The 18,700-nt window shown below is 35.5% G+C and overlaps 2 protein-coding genes across 4 annotated transcripts in view; one reads left to right on the top strand and one right to left on the bottom strand.

The window, feature by feature from the left end:
* The window catches only part of Hel89B (histone acetyltransferase 1), a 156,982-nt gene that overhangs the window by 7,851 nt on the left and 130,431 nt on the right, over nt 1–18,700 (top strand). Inside the window, exon 2 of one of the 3 annotated variants that reach the window (XM_083125375.1) lies at nt 17,579–17,658. The exons of 1 other annotated variant lie outside the window; for it this stretch is intronic. The gene's annotated coding sequence lies outside the window, so the exon portion shown is untranslated. Of the gene's footprint in view, nt 1–5,748; nt 5,819–17,578; nt 17,659–18,700 lie in introns of those variants that run through there. One more of the 3 variants, XM_083125376.1, reaches the window with a different exon arrangement.
* vito (nucleolar protein viriato) overlaps nt 1–18,700 on the bottom strand; it is a 34,302-nt gene that overhangs the window by 14,295 nt on the left and 1,307 nt on the right. The window contains exons 2-3 of the mRNA XM_083125379.1: nt 16,807–16,912; nt 3,587–3,754 (exon numbers count right to left, since the gene is read on the bottom strand). Of these exons, the coding sequence (XP_082981505.1) occupies nt 3,587–3,754; nt 16,807–16,912 (274 nt within the window). The remainder of the gene's footprint in view (nt 1–3,586; nt 3,755–16,806; nt 16,913–18,700) is intronic.

Below are 18,700 nucleotides of genomic sequence, written 5' to 3'. Positions count from 1 at the left end.
TTATTTATGTATATACAATTTATATTTTATTGCCTACAACCTCAATTAATATTAGTTCTTATCGATTTTTCAAGAATTCAACAATGAAAGTTTTAAAATGAAGAGTTACGTGACATATATTTTCTGATCCATTCAGTACCCATTTGATTTGCTGAAAATAGGTTTTGTTACAATTGTACCCGATCCTAAAGTTCAGATATAACCATCATGAATTTGTACCGGTATGATTCTAAGGAGAGGTACGTACCGTAACGGAACCGGCATTCAGATAAGGAACAAGTTCCATGCTTTCTGGTACGGGTATTTTAACGTTCCACTCTGTGTACCCAAAGCTGTCGTCCCCGAAGCACTCTCGGGTACGAACGGAACGGTATAGAAGAAGCGTTACTGTTCGCCTTACCAAGAGGTTCTGGTATTTTCCTTGGAACGGTCCACAGCACTTGGGCCGGTACGCGGTACCCGGTATGGAAATAACGCGGAACGGTGACAAATACCAATGAATTGCGTTACGTTACAGGTCCCTGGTGGAAAATGAATGACTGAAAACATTAATATTCACTTATCGATGTAACAAAAATGTTTCGAACTTAAATTACGTGATTTTTCTTTCACAGAAGAAAAACATTTGATCTTAAGGTGGGATTTGTTACCAGAAGAAAACATCAGAAGTGGTTGTTATATACACAGAGTTTCAGTAACAACACAATAAAGAAAAAATACGTTCCAAATCAAAATTATGCCACATGCATAGTCCTTTCAATAATTATTTTCTCCTTGCCACACGAACAATGACAACAAAGTATAAAGCTGTGACTCTGTGAAATACTTTTCGTGGCATCCGTTTGGCACAAAAAGGAAAAAAAAAACTGACAAAAGGGGAATCGAACCTAGGATTTCAGCTTATGAAACTGGCATTGAAAAAGCATGCTATTAGGGAGATTTCTCCTGAAGATTGCACTTTTACCTGTCCGGCTCCAAACTTTCAATGTCCCTTCTCTCTAATTACATTAATTTGAAAGCAATATGCTTCATGGTATAGTGTGTCTAAGCTGTGCACACAATGCTCACAGACTACAAGTTAATGTGTGTGTGTGTATTAATGAAGATGATCGAAGACGTGCTTTTGTTCAAGGTTAGTGTTTCCAGCCCCTAATAATCTTAGTGCTCCAGCTTGTGTTAACATAGCAGATTCTGATATGTGGCGACGAATCTTATAAGTCAATGGCACATACATAATTATATTTTTAAACTAACTATTTGACGAAGAAGAGTGACTTTTCAGGAAAATATGACGACATTCATCCAGCCTATATTGATTTTGGGAGCTTTTTTATCCTACTTTCGTGTTCAAATTACAAGCTACAAAAGCAGTTTGCATACGTAAGAGAAAGTAACGAAAGTGATCCTGAAATAACGTCATTCGGGCCGTGGTAGATATTCATATTGCCTTGGATTGTTTATTTACTCCCGTCCGCATCTAGAATGGCAATTTGATTTATATTTTGTTAGCTTCGCTTTTCTTCCACTTTTAGTTAATCGCGACAAAGAAGATAAATGATGATATGGGAAAATTGATGAAGGGACACTCGCAAATAACACCCATGCTCATTTCGGAATTCGAACCCGGGTCCTCTTGGTGAACGTCGACTTTGCTGTTACGTTTACGTTAATCTAGGGAAAGAGGTCATGGAACCACCATCCACTTTCAAATGAACATCAGCTTTTCACAAGCAAAGGGATTGAGGCAGATTTTTATTTTTTTGGATTAGTTATGGGATACTGATTTCTCGGAACATATTTTCCTGCCATTCTCTTTTAAAATTGGACACTGCATTGCAGTAATAATTAAAATGAAAAGCTTTCCTGTAACTGTTTCTTTTCACTCAGCAAGTCAGAAAATTCCCTGAATCCGGTGAAAAACTTTCGTGGTAAGCAACACTGCAGAGTGCTGTTTTCCTGAACCTTTATTTCGGCTGTACTGCCACACTCAATCGGCTACGAAGCTGATCTCTAACTCAGTGTGTGCCAGATCTTGTGAACAGAACTGTAGAAAATTTCTGAAAAATACTGATTAGATACAATCGTTACAAACAAAATTTCACAAGAACTATAATAACCAAATATTATTATTTCCTAAACAAATTTTCATTTCTTTATATCATTTTCAAAATTATCTACAAATTATTATAATACTGCACTTGTGCTGTTAGAAAAAGTTACTTGTTGATATGAAAAATGAATGACGTATGTATAATTTGCTGCACAATATCAGGGTAGCTACTCACTTGGAATTCCTTGAATTCTGGGAATTATGAATGAATTATTGGCTCTGGAAATTATTCATGAATTTTGGCAAAACATAAAAAGGTACAAGCGGATGTTTTATCTATTCCAATTTTTTCTCCGTAGACATTAATAATTGCAACTTTTATTAATCCAAAATTCATTAAATTTATACATGTTTATAAATGGGCTGAGGCAAGTTTCTTTCAGTTTAGCTTTTATTTCTTTAGGAATAAAAAGAAAGCTACATGGAAAATAATACAAAATTTTCTCAATTCCTTTACTTTGTTAGTGTCTTTTGCAGAACAATCTATCTGACAGACAAAAGATTATTACAAAATAATATCTCTTGAAGTTATTAGGTAAATTTTTTGGTACATTGGAATCATACTAACCCTTTATATTGTTAATATTTTTGTGTAAAGGGAGGGTGAGAGTCGGTAATATGTAACATTGGAATAAAGAAAACATCCGCTTGTATCCTTGAATTTTTGGAAAGTTCACCTTGAAAACCAGGAATTATACTTGAATTTTATCATGGTCCTAGTGACACTCAAACTCCACCTTTTGTCTGTGAGGATCATTTCATGTGCTGAAAATTATCTTTCAAGAGAAACATAGTCAGTAGTGCAATTTTTGTTATGCTAAAACATTACTTCGCAAGGTGTGAATGCCAAAAAGGACCAAACTGACACGAGAGTGAGCAATGCCACACAGATCAGAAGTTTGCACTTGGGACTGTGCAGGCAGTAGAGATGTTTGGGTGCCAAAGCTGAGAATGGGGAGGGGCAGTTTACTTTATCTTAGTAGGTAAGGCTTAGCATTAAGAGTCTATATAGTGCAGGGGTAAAAAGTAGGGGGGAACTGCCCCCTCTTCGCTGACACTGTCTGCAGGTAACAGTAACGTCAGACATTTTTTTGTTTTGTTTATACTTGCAGGGAGGGATTCGACAGAAAACATGTTTCAAACACGCAAGTCAGTGAATTATTTCGGCACCAAACCTAATAAATACCTCCGAGAGATATAAAAATCCTGTAAAACCTAAAAAAAAAGGTTATTTTAGGCTCTATAAAACTTTGTCAGTTGTTTCATTTTTTGATAAAACTCTGATATAACTTGTTATTTCTTATTTACCTGCAAAGGAAAAAATAGTTTAAAAACCTAAAATCCGAGGTCTAGTCATATCGCAGGATAATCAGTTTCTATTTCCAGCTTAATGCTTGGCATGAACATAATATATTAATGGAACTGTTCCATGGAGATAGACAGAATACATGATGTGCATAGAAATATATTACATACCTTATTTGTTCCTAGAAAGTTCTTCTCTGCTGCCAAGTCCACTTGAGAGAAATCTACCACTGTAACATAATGATTGTCCAGCTCATATTCTTCCTTTGTTTCAACCAGATCTTCTAATTCAGGAAGAGGTGCTGGGGATTCAATCAACTGTTTCATATTTTCTCTGGCCTTTAAAGAAGCAGACAAAAAACTATATGCTTATTTGGACAATGAGTAAATCTGAAGGCTTTTATTGTTTTGGAAAAATACAAATAATGACAATACGTAAATGAACAGTGCTCCATTGTCATCATAAACCAAAGAAAACTGGAAATATATATCAAGAGGTTTTTGTTATATCATTACAGCATGTATGGAACAGCAAGTTACGATAACTTTCATTGCATATTGAAATGGAAAATGAAGATGAAAGAAACTATTCAAATTGGAAGAATGTGGCATTTTATAAATACAGTGTTTCACTTCATAACCATTGCAGATTTTATGCCAAAATGTATTTGCAAAATAGTAGGGTGAGATTATTATGTGAAACCTTTTAAAAAAAATTATACCGATGTTGCCAGTACTTCAATAGTTTATTACTAGATAAACTGTCTTTGGTGCAAGATGGAATATTGTTTAATATACATCAAAATTGAATAGTCCCAATTCGACGCACTTACTTTCTTTGTGACAGTTTAGCAAACATTTTTTTTTAAAAAAAAGTTCACACATTAGTTGTTATTGATTTGTGCATTAAAATTGAAATATTACATTTGACAAAATTTACCACAGTGTTGTGAAGTACAGACATACAAAACATAATCTGTGTTCGAAAATTCTGCACCACTACCATTGGTTTAGTTATCTGATACGCCGATGCGACAATTGCATGATGAAGTATATACACCATAACACTATTAAGCCTTGTTTCCATGATATGAAAAACTCAATATGCTGACCAAGCCAGAAATTTATTTTATTATAAAACATAAACTAAACATAACGTTTCAAACTTCTAGCAAACCAATTTTTGGATTGAGAAAACTGGGTGCGACGATTATGCAGTGAAATATGGTAAGTTTTAAAACAGGAAACACCCTACATCCAGAAAGTAGTACCCATTTGGTAACAAACAAACAAAAAAGCTGTCTTTCAACAAAGGTACTCGTGGCATTGAGTAACTTCCTGTACCAGGAGATACGTTTTTGTATACCCATCTCAAACACTTCAGCTCATTGAGAAATGAGTTTGCCATTTTCTGGAGCTCTGTTGTTATCAAGAATTCCTTTTAAGGAGCAAGTTTCAGAAGGTTGAGTATTTCTAGCATGCAAAAACTGAAAGACAGCTCTCACTTGACACTTGGCAGGATTCTCAATTTTCTGGTTCATCTTGACAGTCAACATGTACAACCACTACCACAATGCAACTTGCATGAAAGTTCACGCACAAATTCGACCAGGCAACCTTGGATGCCGTCTGTACATCCTTTTCCAATGAACAGGTGCCAGAAGTGTATCATGTACAAAACTTGTCTCCCAGAATGATAAGTGTGTCAATGCCATGGGTGCCTTTGTAGGTATGTACTTTCATAATACAACTTGTTCAACTCACTTCTTTCGTTCTTTTTATTACCAAATTATGCCTTGCAGAAAGGAATATACAACCTGCTTCACTGAAGGTGTTTTCATTACTATATGCTATCAATACCATATTAGTAAAATCAACAGGACTTTGCTCTATTTTTGAGTGAAGTCTTATCCTTCCATTCCATCACACACATCACTGGTGAATGCAGTACTTGAAAATTTGAGGATGAAACACTGGCTGAGCATGTTCAGCGGTCAACTTTCGATCTTGCCTACTCAGCCTACGCTTGGCTACAAGTGTTGTTTGTGAATGTCCCTTCTTCAATTTCAACTAATCGCTTATGCCATTTTTGGTTAATGACTATAAGTAAGTATTAAAGGACACATATTGGTGCACGTATGAATATGTTTGCAGTGTCCCGGCATCAGACCCTGCCAGCCCAGATTTTTTCTTGTGGGGTTTACAGAAGAGAGTGCATGCAAACAAACCACATATGATACAAGCTTTAAAGGACAATATTTCAGTTGAAATCAGGAACTACACCAGAGAAACAATGTGGCGAGTCATGGCAAATATGCAAATGCAGGTTGAATTGTGCCTTCTTGAAAACGGTGGACACTTTCAACACATGCTCTGATGACAATCAATGGCACACTATCCAAGGTACGTCATGTATACATCTGTGTGGTATTTCATATTACAGATCATTTTGTCTGGCCGGTTCTATAAGAATCACCTGGTAATATAATAATAATAAATTAGAAAGTAATTTATGGCTGGTGTTATTTATTTCCATCATTCTACAAGTGTCAAGCTACTTGTCTTCTACTTGTAACAGACTGGTATTTTTGTGGTAAAACAATATTCATAACTCATCGTATGCTTTCAAATTACCAAAACTATTTTCAAGCATACAGTAAATTCTCAACTGCAAGTGATTTCAGAGAGGGACAAGAAACTATAAAACATATAGAGCAATGGTTAAAGGCAATTTATTGTGGAAGCAAACAGAATATACGGTGTGTACTTATTTTTATTAATTACATACACTGTGATGAAACAGGCAACACCTGGAATATGGTTAACCTGTAGTCGACACACCTGAGTCCTGGGAACCTAATGGAAATTTGTCCTACGTTGCATTAAGAAATGGTTGGCAGCAAAGACATGGCTGGTGCAGTAGTTTCATAGCCATTTGCTCTTGTCGATCCAGTGGAGTGGTTATGGTTGCGAGGGTGTCAGAAGCGGGACCCAGGTGTGTCGCTAGCATTACATTTTGTGTTAATGCATGTTTTACAATGACCAAGTTATGTCGAGCATTGTGAACAAAGACATCCTTGCAACCTTGGATGATCCCCTAACAGATGCTGATAATATCAGTGGTGTTGATAGTCAATGTAAGATTAGTGAAGGTGAATCAGCTACAGAGCAAAGTGTACAGCGAGATGCTAATGAAGGTGAATATGCCAATGTAGAATGATGAAGCTGAATATGACAGTGAGACTAACTAACTTTCTAGCCTTCTTGAACCCGAAGGTTCATGGCTGCAGCAACAAGAGCCTTCCATCTGTCCCTACCCTGAGCAAGATCTATATACTCTTTTCCATCCCTACCAATTTCCTTTAGGTCCATCTCAACGTTATCCTTCCATCTTCATCTTGGCCTTCCTACAGGTCTCTTACCATCAGGTTTCCCAACAAGAATCCTGTTAACTCTTCTTTCCTCTCCCATTTGTGCCACATGGCCTGCCACCTAAGACTTCTTGATTTAATCATTCTAATAATATCTGGACACGAATACAAATTATGTACTTCTAAATTATGTAACCTTCGCCACTCACCTGTCTCCTCATCCCTTTTAGGCCCATATATTTTCCTAAAGATCATATTTTCAAATACTCTCAATTTATGTTCCTCTTTCAATGTAAGGGACCAAGTTTCGCATCCATATAATATTACAGGCAAAATTACTGTTTTGTATATTTTAATTTTAGTTTCTTAGATATTAAACGAGAAGACAAAAGTTTATGAAAGAAAAGTAACAAGCATTTCCTGAATTAAGCCTGCTTTTTATTTCTTCTTTAATATCATTTTCATTTTTTAAAATTACTCCTAAGTACTTGAATTTGGAAACTGGTTCAAATGAGTTATCAATAATTAGATTTTGATTATTACTAGAGCCCGGATTTCCATGCACAAACAAACAGCAAAATATGCATGCAAATATGCACGAAAAATATCAAAAATATGCACTAAGATATGCATGAACAAAATACAATTAATTTTGTTTTTCAAACTCTTACCTTAAAAAATATCAAAAATATGCACTAAGATATGCATGAACAATATACAATTTTCTTTTCCAAACATCTTACCTTAATGACCTCTGTTGCAATGAACTATGAACGTCTTCCTTAGGTTTTCTTCGTAAACCCTGTGCGTTTATCAGTGAGAAACGTTTTGTAGATCGAGAAGTTCCTTTCTACATCAGCAGAAGTCACTGGTGCATGTGAGAAACACCAAACTTCCTCGTGTATTAGGTCCTCTTCCAAGTCCACATTTTCATCATTCAGAACATTTGCAATGTCACAGATTGTTCTGTACCCGGGATTTTTGTCTAATACTTGGGGAAGTTTTTCTGACGCTATTTTGGCAACACCGTGAGTTTCACTGGACAAAGTTTGCGATACTTCGCCCAACAAGGACAGTGAATGCTGCAAAGGATTATTACGGGACTCGAACTGTGTAATAATTGCAGGTATACTCGAGAAGTGGTTGTGTATGTACTTAATTTCGTTCTCAATGCCACTTCTAGAGAAACATTTCTGTGACACACAAAGAGCGGCTGCATCTTCTGGTTTTAGTGAGTCTATGACTGCCTTCACTTCATTGAAATTTTCTGCATAATACGACACAGCTTCTAGCCACGAGCCCCATCATGTTAATACCGGTTGCGTAGGTAACGGAACACTTTTCGCCACTTCGCGAGGGAGACGTACTCGCGAAGGAGCTTTCACAAATACTTTATTTACATTTGATACAAGTGCATCTACTTCCGGGTATTGGTATCTGATTATTTCTGCTACGCGATGAAGACAGTGTGCAAGACAAGTCAGATGGACTAATTTAGGATACACTAACTAACTAACTAACTCTCTAGCCTTCTTAAACCCGAAGGTTCATGGCTGCAGCAACACAGGCCTTCCATCTGTCCCTATCTTGAGCAAGATCTATGTACTCTTTTCCATCCCTACCGATTTCCCTTAGGTCCATCTCGACGTTGTCCCTCCATCTTCGTCTTGGCCTTCCTACTGGTCTCTTACCATCAGGTTTCCCAACAAGAATCCTGTAAACTCCTCTTTCCTCTCCCATTCGTGCCACATGGCCTGCCCACCTAAGTCTTCTTGATTTAATTATTCTAATAATATCTGGACATGAATACAAATTATGTAGTTCTAAATTATGTAACCTTCTCCACTCACCTGTCTCCTCATCCCTTTTAGGTCCAAATATTTTCCTAAGGATCCTATTTTCAAATACTCTCAATTTATGTTCCTCTTTCAATGTAAGGGACCAAGTTTCACACCCATATAATACTACAGGCAAAATTACGGTTTTGTATATTTTAGCTTTTAGTTTCTTAGATATTAAACGAGAAGACAACAGTTTATGAAGAGAGAAGTAACATCCATTTCCTGAATTAAGCCTACTTTTTATTTCCTCTTTAATATAATTTTCATTTGTTAATATTACTCCTAAGTATTTGAATTTGGAAACTGGTTCAAACGAGTTGTTATCAATAATTAGATTTTGATTATTACCTAACACTTGGTTTCGGCCTGGAAGCATATATTTAGTTTTCTCTTTGTTAACTTCCAAACCTATCTCTTTAGCAGTTTTGAAAAATATTTTAGCATTATTCTTAATTGTATTCACATCATCCCCCAGTAAGTCTACATCATCTGCATATGCTAACAACTGAGTCACACCATTTAATTTTAGTCCTTCTTTAGTTTCGTTTACCTTCCTAACAGCATATTCTAAGGCAAAATTAAAGAGCAATGGAGATAATGCATCTCCTTGTTTTAACCCATCATGAATTGTAAATTTGTCAGACATATTAATACCCACACGAATTTTACTTTCTGTTTCACTGGTGCATATTTTTATCATACTAACAAGCTTCTTAGGTATTCCAAACTCTACTAATATATTATATAATTTATCTCTTTTCACCGAATCATATGCTTTTTTGAAATCAATGAATAGCTGATGGACATTTTGATTATATTCCCACTTTTTTTCAAGTGTCTGTCTGATGTGAAAAATTTGATCTGTAGTTGATCTGTTACGTTTAAATCCACATTGATAATCACCTATAATTTCATTAGCATATGGGGTTAGTCTTGTTAAAAGAATGTTAGATAATACACTCTGTAAAAAAAAATTAGCATCACTGTATTCTTATTACGGATGTTGACAATTTTGAGTTTCGCATGGATGCATCTTTCCTGCACAACTTGAAAACAATTGATTGAAGCATTGGTCTGGTATCACTGCTTAGTGTGGTGTTATTATTTTGGTGAATTAGTGTTTGGAGTGTCCGCTAGAGGGTGTTGCAATCAGTTACTGCTGCAAGGTTTTGTAATCAATTGTCAGGAATCTGTAAAACGATTGTTAGTAGTGCAACTTGTGACGTGTTTTATGTTGCACACTACATGTTCATTATTGACAGTTTGGATACGTTATCATATTTGTGAAGTGTTCTGGTGGTGTGTAGTGTATTTGAGCGTGTTTTCTCGAAAAAATGGGCAGAAAGTGTGACATTTCGCCACGTAAGCAAGGAATGGTTCTTGCTTTGCATATGGATGGTCATTCTCAGAGAGAAATTGGTCGACAACTTCAAATGCATCAATCCACAGTTAGCCGCTGCCTGCAAAAGCAACAAGAACATGGAAAATCATCACTGAGAAGTCACTGTGGCAGAAAGAAAAATACATCACCTCGACTGGATCGTATGATAAAGGACATGGCATTGAAGAACAGAGGAATGAGTTCACGTCAAATTGCACATAATCTTCAAAATGAGGTGGGAGTTAATCTTACTCATGCTACTGTAGTATCCCGACTAAAGAAACAGGGTGTTTCTAAACACGTCCCACGTAAAAAACCCAGACTAACTGACGCACATGCAAAAGCTAGACGTGAGTTTGTCACACGTTATGGCGCATGGAATGATACAGATTGGGAACATGTGATATTTTCTGATGAAAAACGATTTAAATTGCTGGGGAATGACAGCTCAGTTAAACTGTGGTTGCGGAAGGGAGAAGAACTTGCAAAATCTTGTATTTTTGAAACTCAAAAGTTTTGTGGCAGTGTTATGATTTGGGCATGTTTCTCTGCAAAAGGGATTGGCAGGATGCATATTGAATCGGAAAGTTCTACAAACTGCAGGAGATCATTTTTCTGGACAGAATTTGGACTACTTTATTTTTCAAGACGATAATGCAACCTGTCATCGTGCTCAGGTGGTGAATAACTGGTTTCATGATATGAATATTGAAAGACTTAGTGGCCACCAGACATGAATCCTATAGAAAACCTGTGGGCTATGATGTGCAAAAAACTTGGTAATCAGACGTACAGGTCAAAATAGGAACTTATGGCAGCAATTGTACATGTTTGGAATGAAATTGAGGTCGAATATTGTCAAAATCTCATTCATAGCATGCCTCGAAGGTTGGAAGCACTTAGGAAGGCCAGGGGTGTCCACACTAAGTACTAGTCAATGTATTTACTTACTATCATTACAAATTGACATATCATGATGCATTTAAAACCTTTGTTCAATTTTTTTACCTGTAAAAATTGTCTTTGTGCGAAAACGTTCCACAAGCTATATTTGCAATAATTTTGTTATTAGTTCTGTAAAGTGCATTATGTACGTAACTATGACTTAAATAATAAAAATATATTTTACAGATATAGTGTTTTATATAATTGTTAGGAAAACAAATCGACAAGTCGAATAAAATCAATAAAACAACTGATAATTCACGAGCGAAATGCTAACGACCAAAAATAATGAAGTGATGCTAATTTTTTTTACAGAGTGTATTTTATATGTTGTTGAGAGTACAGAAATTCCACGGTAATTATTGCAGTTCATTTTATCACCTTTTTTAAACACAGAAACAATTATGGATTCTTTCCACTGTTGAGGGATTTCTTCTTTATTCCATATTAAACAAATTAATTTATGAATTTGACATATTAACGAATTTCCACCATATTTAATTAACTCAGCTGGTATTAAATCAATGCCAGGTGCTTTGTTATTCTTTAGCCTTTTAATACCATCTTTAACTTCAGTCAAGTTAGGTTCTGGAACTAAAGGTTCTGCTGTGTGGACTTCATTCACTTCTGATTTATCTCCTACATGAACATTTAAAAGGTCATTAAAGTAGTTCTTCCATCTTTTTAGAATATCGCTTGGGTCAGCAAGAAAATCACCGTCTTTATCTTTTATCAAGTTTACTTTAGGTTGCCACCCCTTTCTAAACTCATTTACACCTTTATATAAATCTCTGATATTTTTATTTTTGCTGTTTGTTTCAATCTCGTTAATTTTGCTTTTCAAGTAATCTCTTTTTTTACTTCTAAACGTACGGTTAACTTCTCGCTTTATTCTATTATAATTGTTTAGATTTGTATCATCAGAGTTATTTAACCACCTAAGTCTAGCCTGATTTCTTATTTCTATTAGATTATGACATTCATTATCAAACCATGGCTTACTTTTTCTTGGTTTATGGTATCCTATACTTTCTTTAGCTGCTGATTCTATTGCATTACGTATGTGCTCCCAATTCTTATTTACGTCTGTTTCATTTATATTTTCATCATCATTTAAATCCTGCAAAACATCAAATCTATTTGACAGTTTAATTTGGTAATCTTTCTTAATTCTTTCATCAGTAAACTTTCCTGTATCAAATTTTAGAACTTTTAGATTTTGTTGCTTATGATTTATCACTGAGAGTCTTTCTCTTAATTTAGCAATTACTAAATAATGGTCACTGGCACAGTCAGCACCTCTATGTGTACGAACGTCAATTATACTAGTATGCCTTCTCTTATCAATGAGAATATGATCTATCTGATTATGAGTTTTACCATCTGGAGAAGACCAGGTATATTTATGGATATCTTTATGTTTAAAAGTGGTACTTTTCACAATTAAATTCTTTGAGGTTGCAAAAGTAATTAATCTTATATCATTATCATTACTTAATTCATGAAGACTTTCTTTACCAATCGTGGGTTTAAATGTCTCTTCTTTGCCAATCTGTGCATTACAGTCACCTAACAGAATTTTCATATCATACTGAGAAAATTTATCAAAGACCTGTTCTAACTCTGTATAAAAATCATCTTTAGTATTATCATCTTTATCTTCCGTTGGTGCATGTATGTTTATTAAAATAATTTTACACCACCTACCCTGTAAAACTGCATATGATATCCTATCATTAATAAATTCTACTGTTTTAAGAGCTGAGATAATTCTATTATTTATGAAAAAGCCTGTTCCAAAATTATGATTTTCAGTACCACCATAGAAAAAAGTATAATTTTTAGTTTTACAATTCCCTTCTCCTGGCCACCTAACTTCCTGGACAGCTACTACATCTAATTTATACTTAACTATCTCATTAACTGTACACTGAAATGCCCCAGGCCGGTAAAGGCTCAGAACATTCCAGGTGCCTAATTTAATATCCTTATTCCTAACATAGATCTTATCCTTAGTCCAGGGACCTCCCAAAGTAGTCCCCACCCGGAGATCCGAACGGGGGACTATTTTACCTCCGGAATATTTTACCTTGGGAACATCCATGGCCTTATATTGATGATTCTTGACATGGTTTTTTACAGTGCAGAGTTGTCAGCTCTACGCCTAACCCCCAATATGAATGGAGGAACTACTACAGAAGACAAACACAAACACATTAGACAGCACAACTACTACACAAGACACACACAAACACATCATAACTATAACACAATATAAACACAAACACACCACAACTACTACACAAGACAAACACAATCAAATTAGACAGCACAACTACTACGCAAAACAAACATACTAGACAGCACAACTACTACACAAACATACTAGACAGCACAACTACAACACAAGACACATACATACACACCACCGATACTACACAAGACAAATAGAAACACATTAGACAACATAACTACTACACAAGATAAACACAACCACACTAGACAGCACAGCTACTACACAAGACAAACCCACATACAAGCACATCACAACTACTACACAAGATAAACACAAACACACTAGACACCACAACTACTACACAAGACAAACCCAAACACACTACACAGCATAACTACTGCACAATACACCCAAACACATAACAACCTCTACACAAGAAAAAACATAAACGCACAACTACTATATCAAAAAATAATATCAAAAAAATAACACAAAGTGAAAAACTTGAAATGGAGCACAGAAATGATACAACACTTTCAAACCAGCTGCTGCTTTGACAATGTACGGGGCCGCGTCAGTAACAAACAGTAACACATTGTCATACTGGATGTGATCTGGCCACAACAAAGTTAACGAATCGTTAAAGAATTTGGCAATTGTGAAATGATTCACTTTCTCAAACACCTCGATATTCAGTAAGTAGGGTTTACCAGTCGCCTTCATTGCACCAACAACAGTATTGCAAACACAACGTCCTGCCGCGTCAATAGTCTCATCGATAACACCAACACCCATATTTTCTCGTGCTTCAACGCTTCCCGAATTTCTCCCATGACCTCATTAAAACAAACAGGCACATAGTTTTTACGTAGCGTTGATTCATCTGGCAACTTCTTTCCCGTGTACTTTTCAAGGAAACCTCGTAGATGGGCATTGCTCAGTTTCCACAAAGGAATATTAGCACTCACAAAGGCAGGACACAGATCTACATAGAATGTATCGCTTACTGTGCATTCAGATGTTGAATTAGTGGACGCGATAGTAAGCAGTTGTTGTTTACTGCACGGTCTTCTCTGAAGGGCTTCCCTGTGTCTTGCTGTATTTACATGTTGAGTAAGTTGAAATTTCTTTTCTACTGAAACTTTTTTCGCACACCACACAGAACAAAACTGACCGATCTTCTGTAAATACACTACTTCAAAATTCTTGTACATATTTACGCAACAATACAGCCTTACTTGATTTTTCAGGTGGAATGTTTAACAGAACACAACGTTCTTGAACTCCTTTGATACTGTCAGCAGAAATCCTTTCCACATAGTTGCCAAGTCGCGAGAAAGGCTTCGCGCTAGTTGACAGTTGTAAAAGCATCAGAAGGCGCTAGATCGCTGTTGTTTAAAAAGCGGTACATAAAATCCCGACAAAAACTTTAAAAATTATAGTGTAGATTGTATATTAAAATGGTATGTTCGCCATTCGGTTATCGCCGTGCAGTCGAAAGTGAATTTACCAACGATTGTGGGCGACAAAATCAAAGCTATTTCCTCTTGATAGACTATGAAATATGCTAGTATGTAGCAATAAAATTCGAAATAAGCCTTATCCTGCAAAGTTTAAGAAATATGCATGCACAACAAAATTCACTCAAAATATGCACTTATATGCGCTATCAAATGTGTCTCAAAAGACTCTTTACAAGTTCGTCGGAAAGAAAAAAATATTTTCCATAAGTTTTTGCATGTTACATGAAACATGCATTTCGCATATAAATCCGGGCTCTAATTATTACCTAACACTTGGTTTCAGCCTGTAAGCATATATTAAGTTTTCTCTTTGCTAACTTCCAAACCTATCTTTTTATCTGCTTTGAAAAATATTTTAGCATTATACTTAATTCTATTTACATCAGGCCACAGTAAGTCTACATCATCTGCATATGCTAACAGCTGAGTCACACCATTTCATTTTAGTCCTTTGTGAGACTGACAAATCTAATTTCTTTTATAGTAAAAACCGATTTATGTTATATGAAACTTCAGCAGTACGTGGTAGAATTCTGCAAAACAATATTATGCCTTGAAATCTCACTCTGAGGCTTTAGTCAAAGTTTAGTTGTATCGTTTTTCTTATTCCTGTGTTCTCTAATTCATATAATTAGTATTTAATTATTGGCACATTTGGTCATCTCACATATCAAGGTTGGAGAGATTGACGCAAATAGTTCTTGATTGATTGATTTGGCATTTTAAGTTCACTTTATGCACTGGACTGGACCTACAGTTTAAAGTAAGATCCGAACCACCGTGCCTCCACTGGGTATTGAACCTGGAACCCCTTGATTACAAGGTGATGACCATACCACTGCACCATCGGGGAGGTCTCACTAGTTGAGATATACTAATTTCTATATATGCATGTTTTGTCATGTAGTAAATATATTTATCAAAATGTGGCAATTATTCATTCTTACTATGAATATATTAATTCATCATATCAACATACTGTTGTTGCAACTACTAACAAACATACTTCAAGGTAGCATCAAGACAGTTTGTATCTATCAACATGATCTGATATAAAATATTACTCCTAAGTACTTGAATTTGGAAACTGGTTCAAATGAGTTATCAATAATTAGATTTTGATTATTACCTAACACTTGGTTTCGGCCTGTAAGCATATATTAAGTTTTCTCTTTGCTAACTTCCAAACCTATCTTTTTATCTGCTTTGAAAAATATTTTAGCATTATACTTAATTCTATTTACATCAGGCCACAGTAAGTCTACATCATCTGCATATGCTAACAGCTGAGTCACACCATTTCATTTTAGTCCTTTGTGAGACTGACAAATCTAATTTCTTTTATAGTAAAAACCGATTTATGTTATATGAAACTTCAGCAGTACGTGGTAGAATTCTGCAAAACAATATTATGCCTTGAAATCTCACTCTGAGGCTTTAGTCAAAGTTTAGTTGTATCGTTTTTCTTATTCCTGTGTTCTCTAATTCATATAATTAGTATTTAATTATTGGCACATTTGGTCATCTCACATATCAAGGTTGGAGAGATTGACGCAAATAGTTCTTGATTGATTGATTTGGCATTTTAAGTTCACTTTATGCACTGGACTGGACCTACAGTTTAAAGTAAGATCCGAACCACCGTGCCTCCACTGGGTATTGAACCTGGAACCCCTTGATTACAAGGTGATGACCATACCACTGCACCATCGGGGAGGTCTCACTAGTTGAGATATACTAATTTCTATATATGCATGTTTTGTCATGTAGTAAATATATTTATCAAAATGTGGCAATTATTCATTCTTACTATGAATATATTAATTCATCATATCAACATACTGTTGTTGCAACTACTAACAAACATACTTCAAGGTAGCATCAAGACAGTTTGTATCTATCAACATTATCTGATATAAAAAATGCAATAAAAAGCTGGGACTCGGGTGTGTCTTAAGTGTAAATTTTTTTTCCCGGTGTGTCAGTTAGGGGTTAATGCAGTTACTGGTCACACTCATTATTGAATAGCTTTAGAACAAATTTTCTGCATAACTGGTATATTCAGGATTACAAATACAATTGTTACATCTATACCTCTTGCTTCATCTGTCTCCTGGCTTCTTTCACCTGGGCTTCCAACTTCTCCCTTGCTTTCAATCTCCTTTCAGTTTTCCTTTTGTTGAAGCCAGTAAGGAATTCCCTAGGGGAAATGATGATAAACAATGATATGCAAAGTCCATAATGTATACTTTTCCTTGATTTATAAAGGCAGAGCAGCCCTTGGCTGAACCCCGCCCGCTTAAAAAATAAAATGTATTATTATTATTTATTATTAAATCTCTAGGCTATCAAGAAAATACTCAATATTATGTAGCTTGCGTATATTCAACCAATTTGTAAATTAAACTCTGCAAGACTAAATGATAAGAGTGCAATGCCAGTTAAAAAGTAAGGTAACACTGTAGTATACCTGAGACAGATTTCTTCAAATTTACAGGAGAAAGCACTTATGCAAATCATTTTTTGTAGCGTTGTTGATGTTCGGGAATGTAGTTTTGATCCATTTTAATGCGAATGCATGTGGTTTTCTACGTAAATCTATTTCCGACGCACTATTGCTGCTGCCGCCATTTGCTTTCTGCATGAGAGCACGCTAAATTGAATGAAGGGAGTGCTAATGTAACCTAACCCAACAGGCCTAACCTAACCTATTAGACATACCTCGTCCCCGTGATGGTTCGTGGGGATATCGTCAATGGTTTTTGGGGCTAACATAAATGGTTTAATAATTACTCTTTATGCCGAAAATTGAACTTTTTTCGTGAAAAAATATCCTGAAGTGTTTTTAATTTTTTTTTAAATTTAGGTATTTTTCGGTGAACAAGGATACAACACTGCATGCACACTCCAAATTGACAAAACACTGGCACAACGTGCGATGAACAGGTAAGCTATCGCAATATTGTGTGGAAATAAGGAAGAACAGTAAGTACTCGTAAATGTAAAAATTTTGCATTATTTTCGTTAGAAATTCATTATTATTTCACCTAAATAAATGTTCCCGAATGCAGAATAGTACGATAGCAATGTAAAAAAGTGTGAAATAAATCATTGACAGGTGTCTCAGGTATAGTAAAGTAGTACCAAAAGTAACAGTGTATTGACAATTACCTTTTAATTAAGTAGCATTTCAGTACTTATTTTTTCATATTTCTTCCTTCATACTCACCACACAAGAAATAGTATATTAATGTACATATGAAAAAATATTCGAACTGTGTACTCAATTTTAAGATACGTTGACACAAATTAACTATCCCAATTCTAAGCATTTTAGGAGCGAATTTACAATACCGGAAGTATATTCGATTGCTTTCAAATTCGGCATACTCACTCATTTTGGCCTCGTAATCATGAATCTGCAGTTAAAATTTGGTGGTCACGTCTAGAAATTGCAAAAAAAAGTCTAAAAAAGTGGGTCCGTGAATGGAGTAAACACCCTTGATTTATGAAGAAAACAACTATTTTTTGCAATGATTAGCATTTGAAAACTATATTCATGATGACCCTTAATTTTAACTATACTTGCCTAACCTAACCTAACCTTACCGTGAATGGCTCGTGGGCAAACATGTTTTCAACCTTTACGCAAGATGCCATTTTCTCATATGCAAATCAACGCTCTCACTCATTGCACAACACTTGAGCAAAGTTGGTAACAAGACCGTTGTGCGGAAAGGAAGATGTCTTCATTTCAGAAAACATGGTTTCCATGTTCGTGTATGGAGAATCATAGCGGTAATTGACAAGGTTATTTTGCAATTTCTAGACGTGACCACCATATTTTAACTGCAGATTCGTGATTACAAGGCCAAAATTAGGGAGTATGCCGAATTTGAAAGCAATTGGAGATACTTCCGGTATTGTAAATTCATACCGCATTTTATATATTTACACACAATGCAGAGGCTATCCTCAGTTTTGATGA

This window comes from Lepisma saccharinum, chromosome 7 (genome assembly GCF_977018435.1).
Source record: "Lepisma saccharinum chromosome 7, izLepSacc3.1, whole genome shotgun sequence".
Classification (NCBI taxonomy): domain Eukaryota; kingdom Metazoa; phylum Arthropoda; class Insecta; order Zygentoma; family Lepismatidae; genus Lepisma; species Lepisma saccharinum.
Note: the sequence above shows the minus strand (reverse complement) of the source record. Positions and strands in the feature narration are given on the sequence as shown.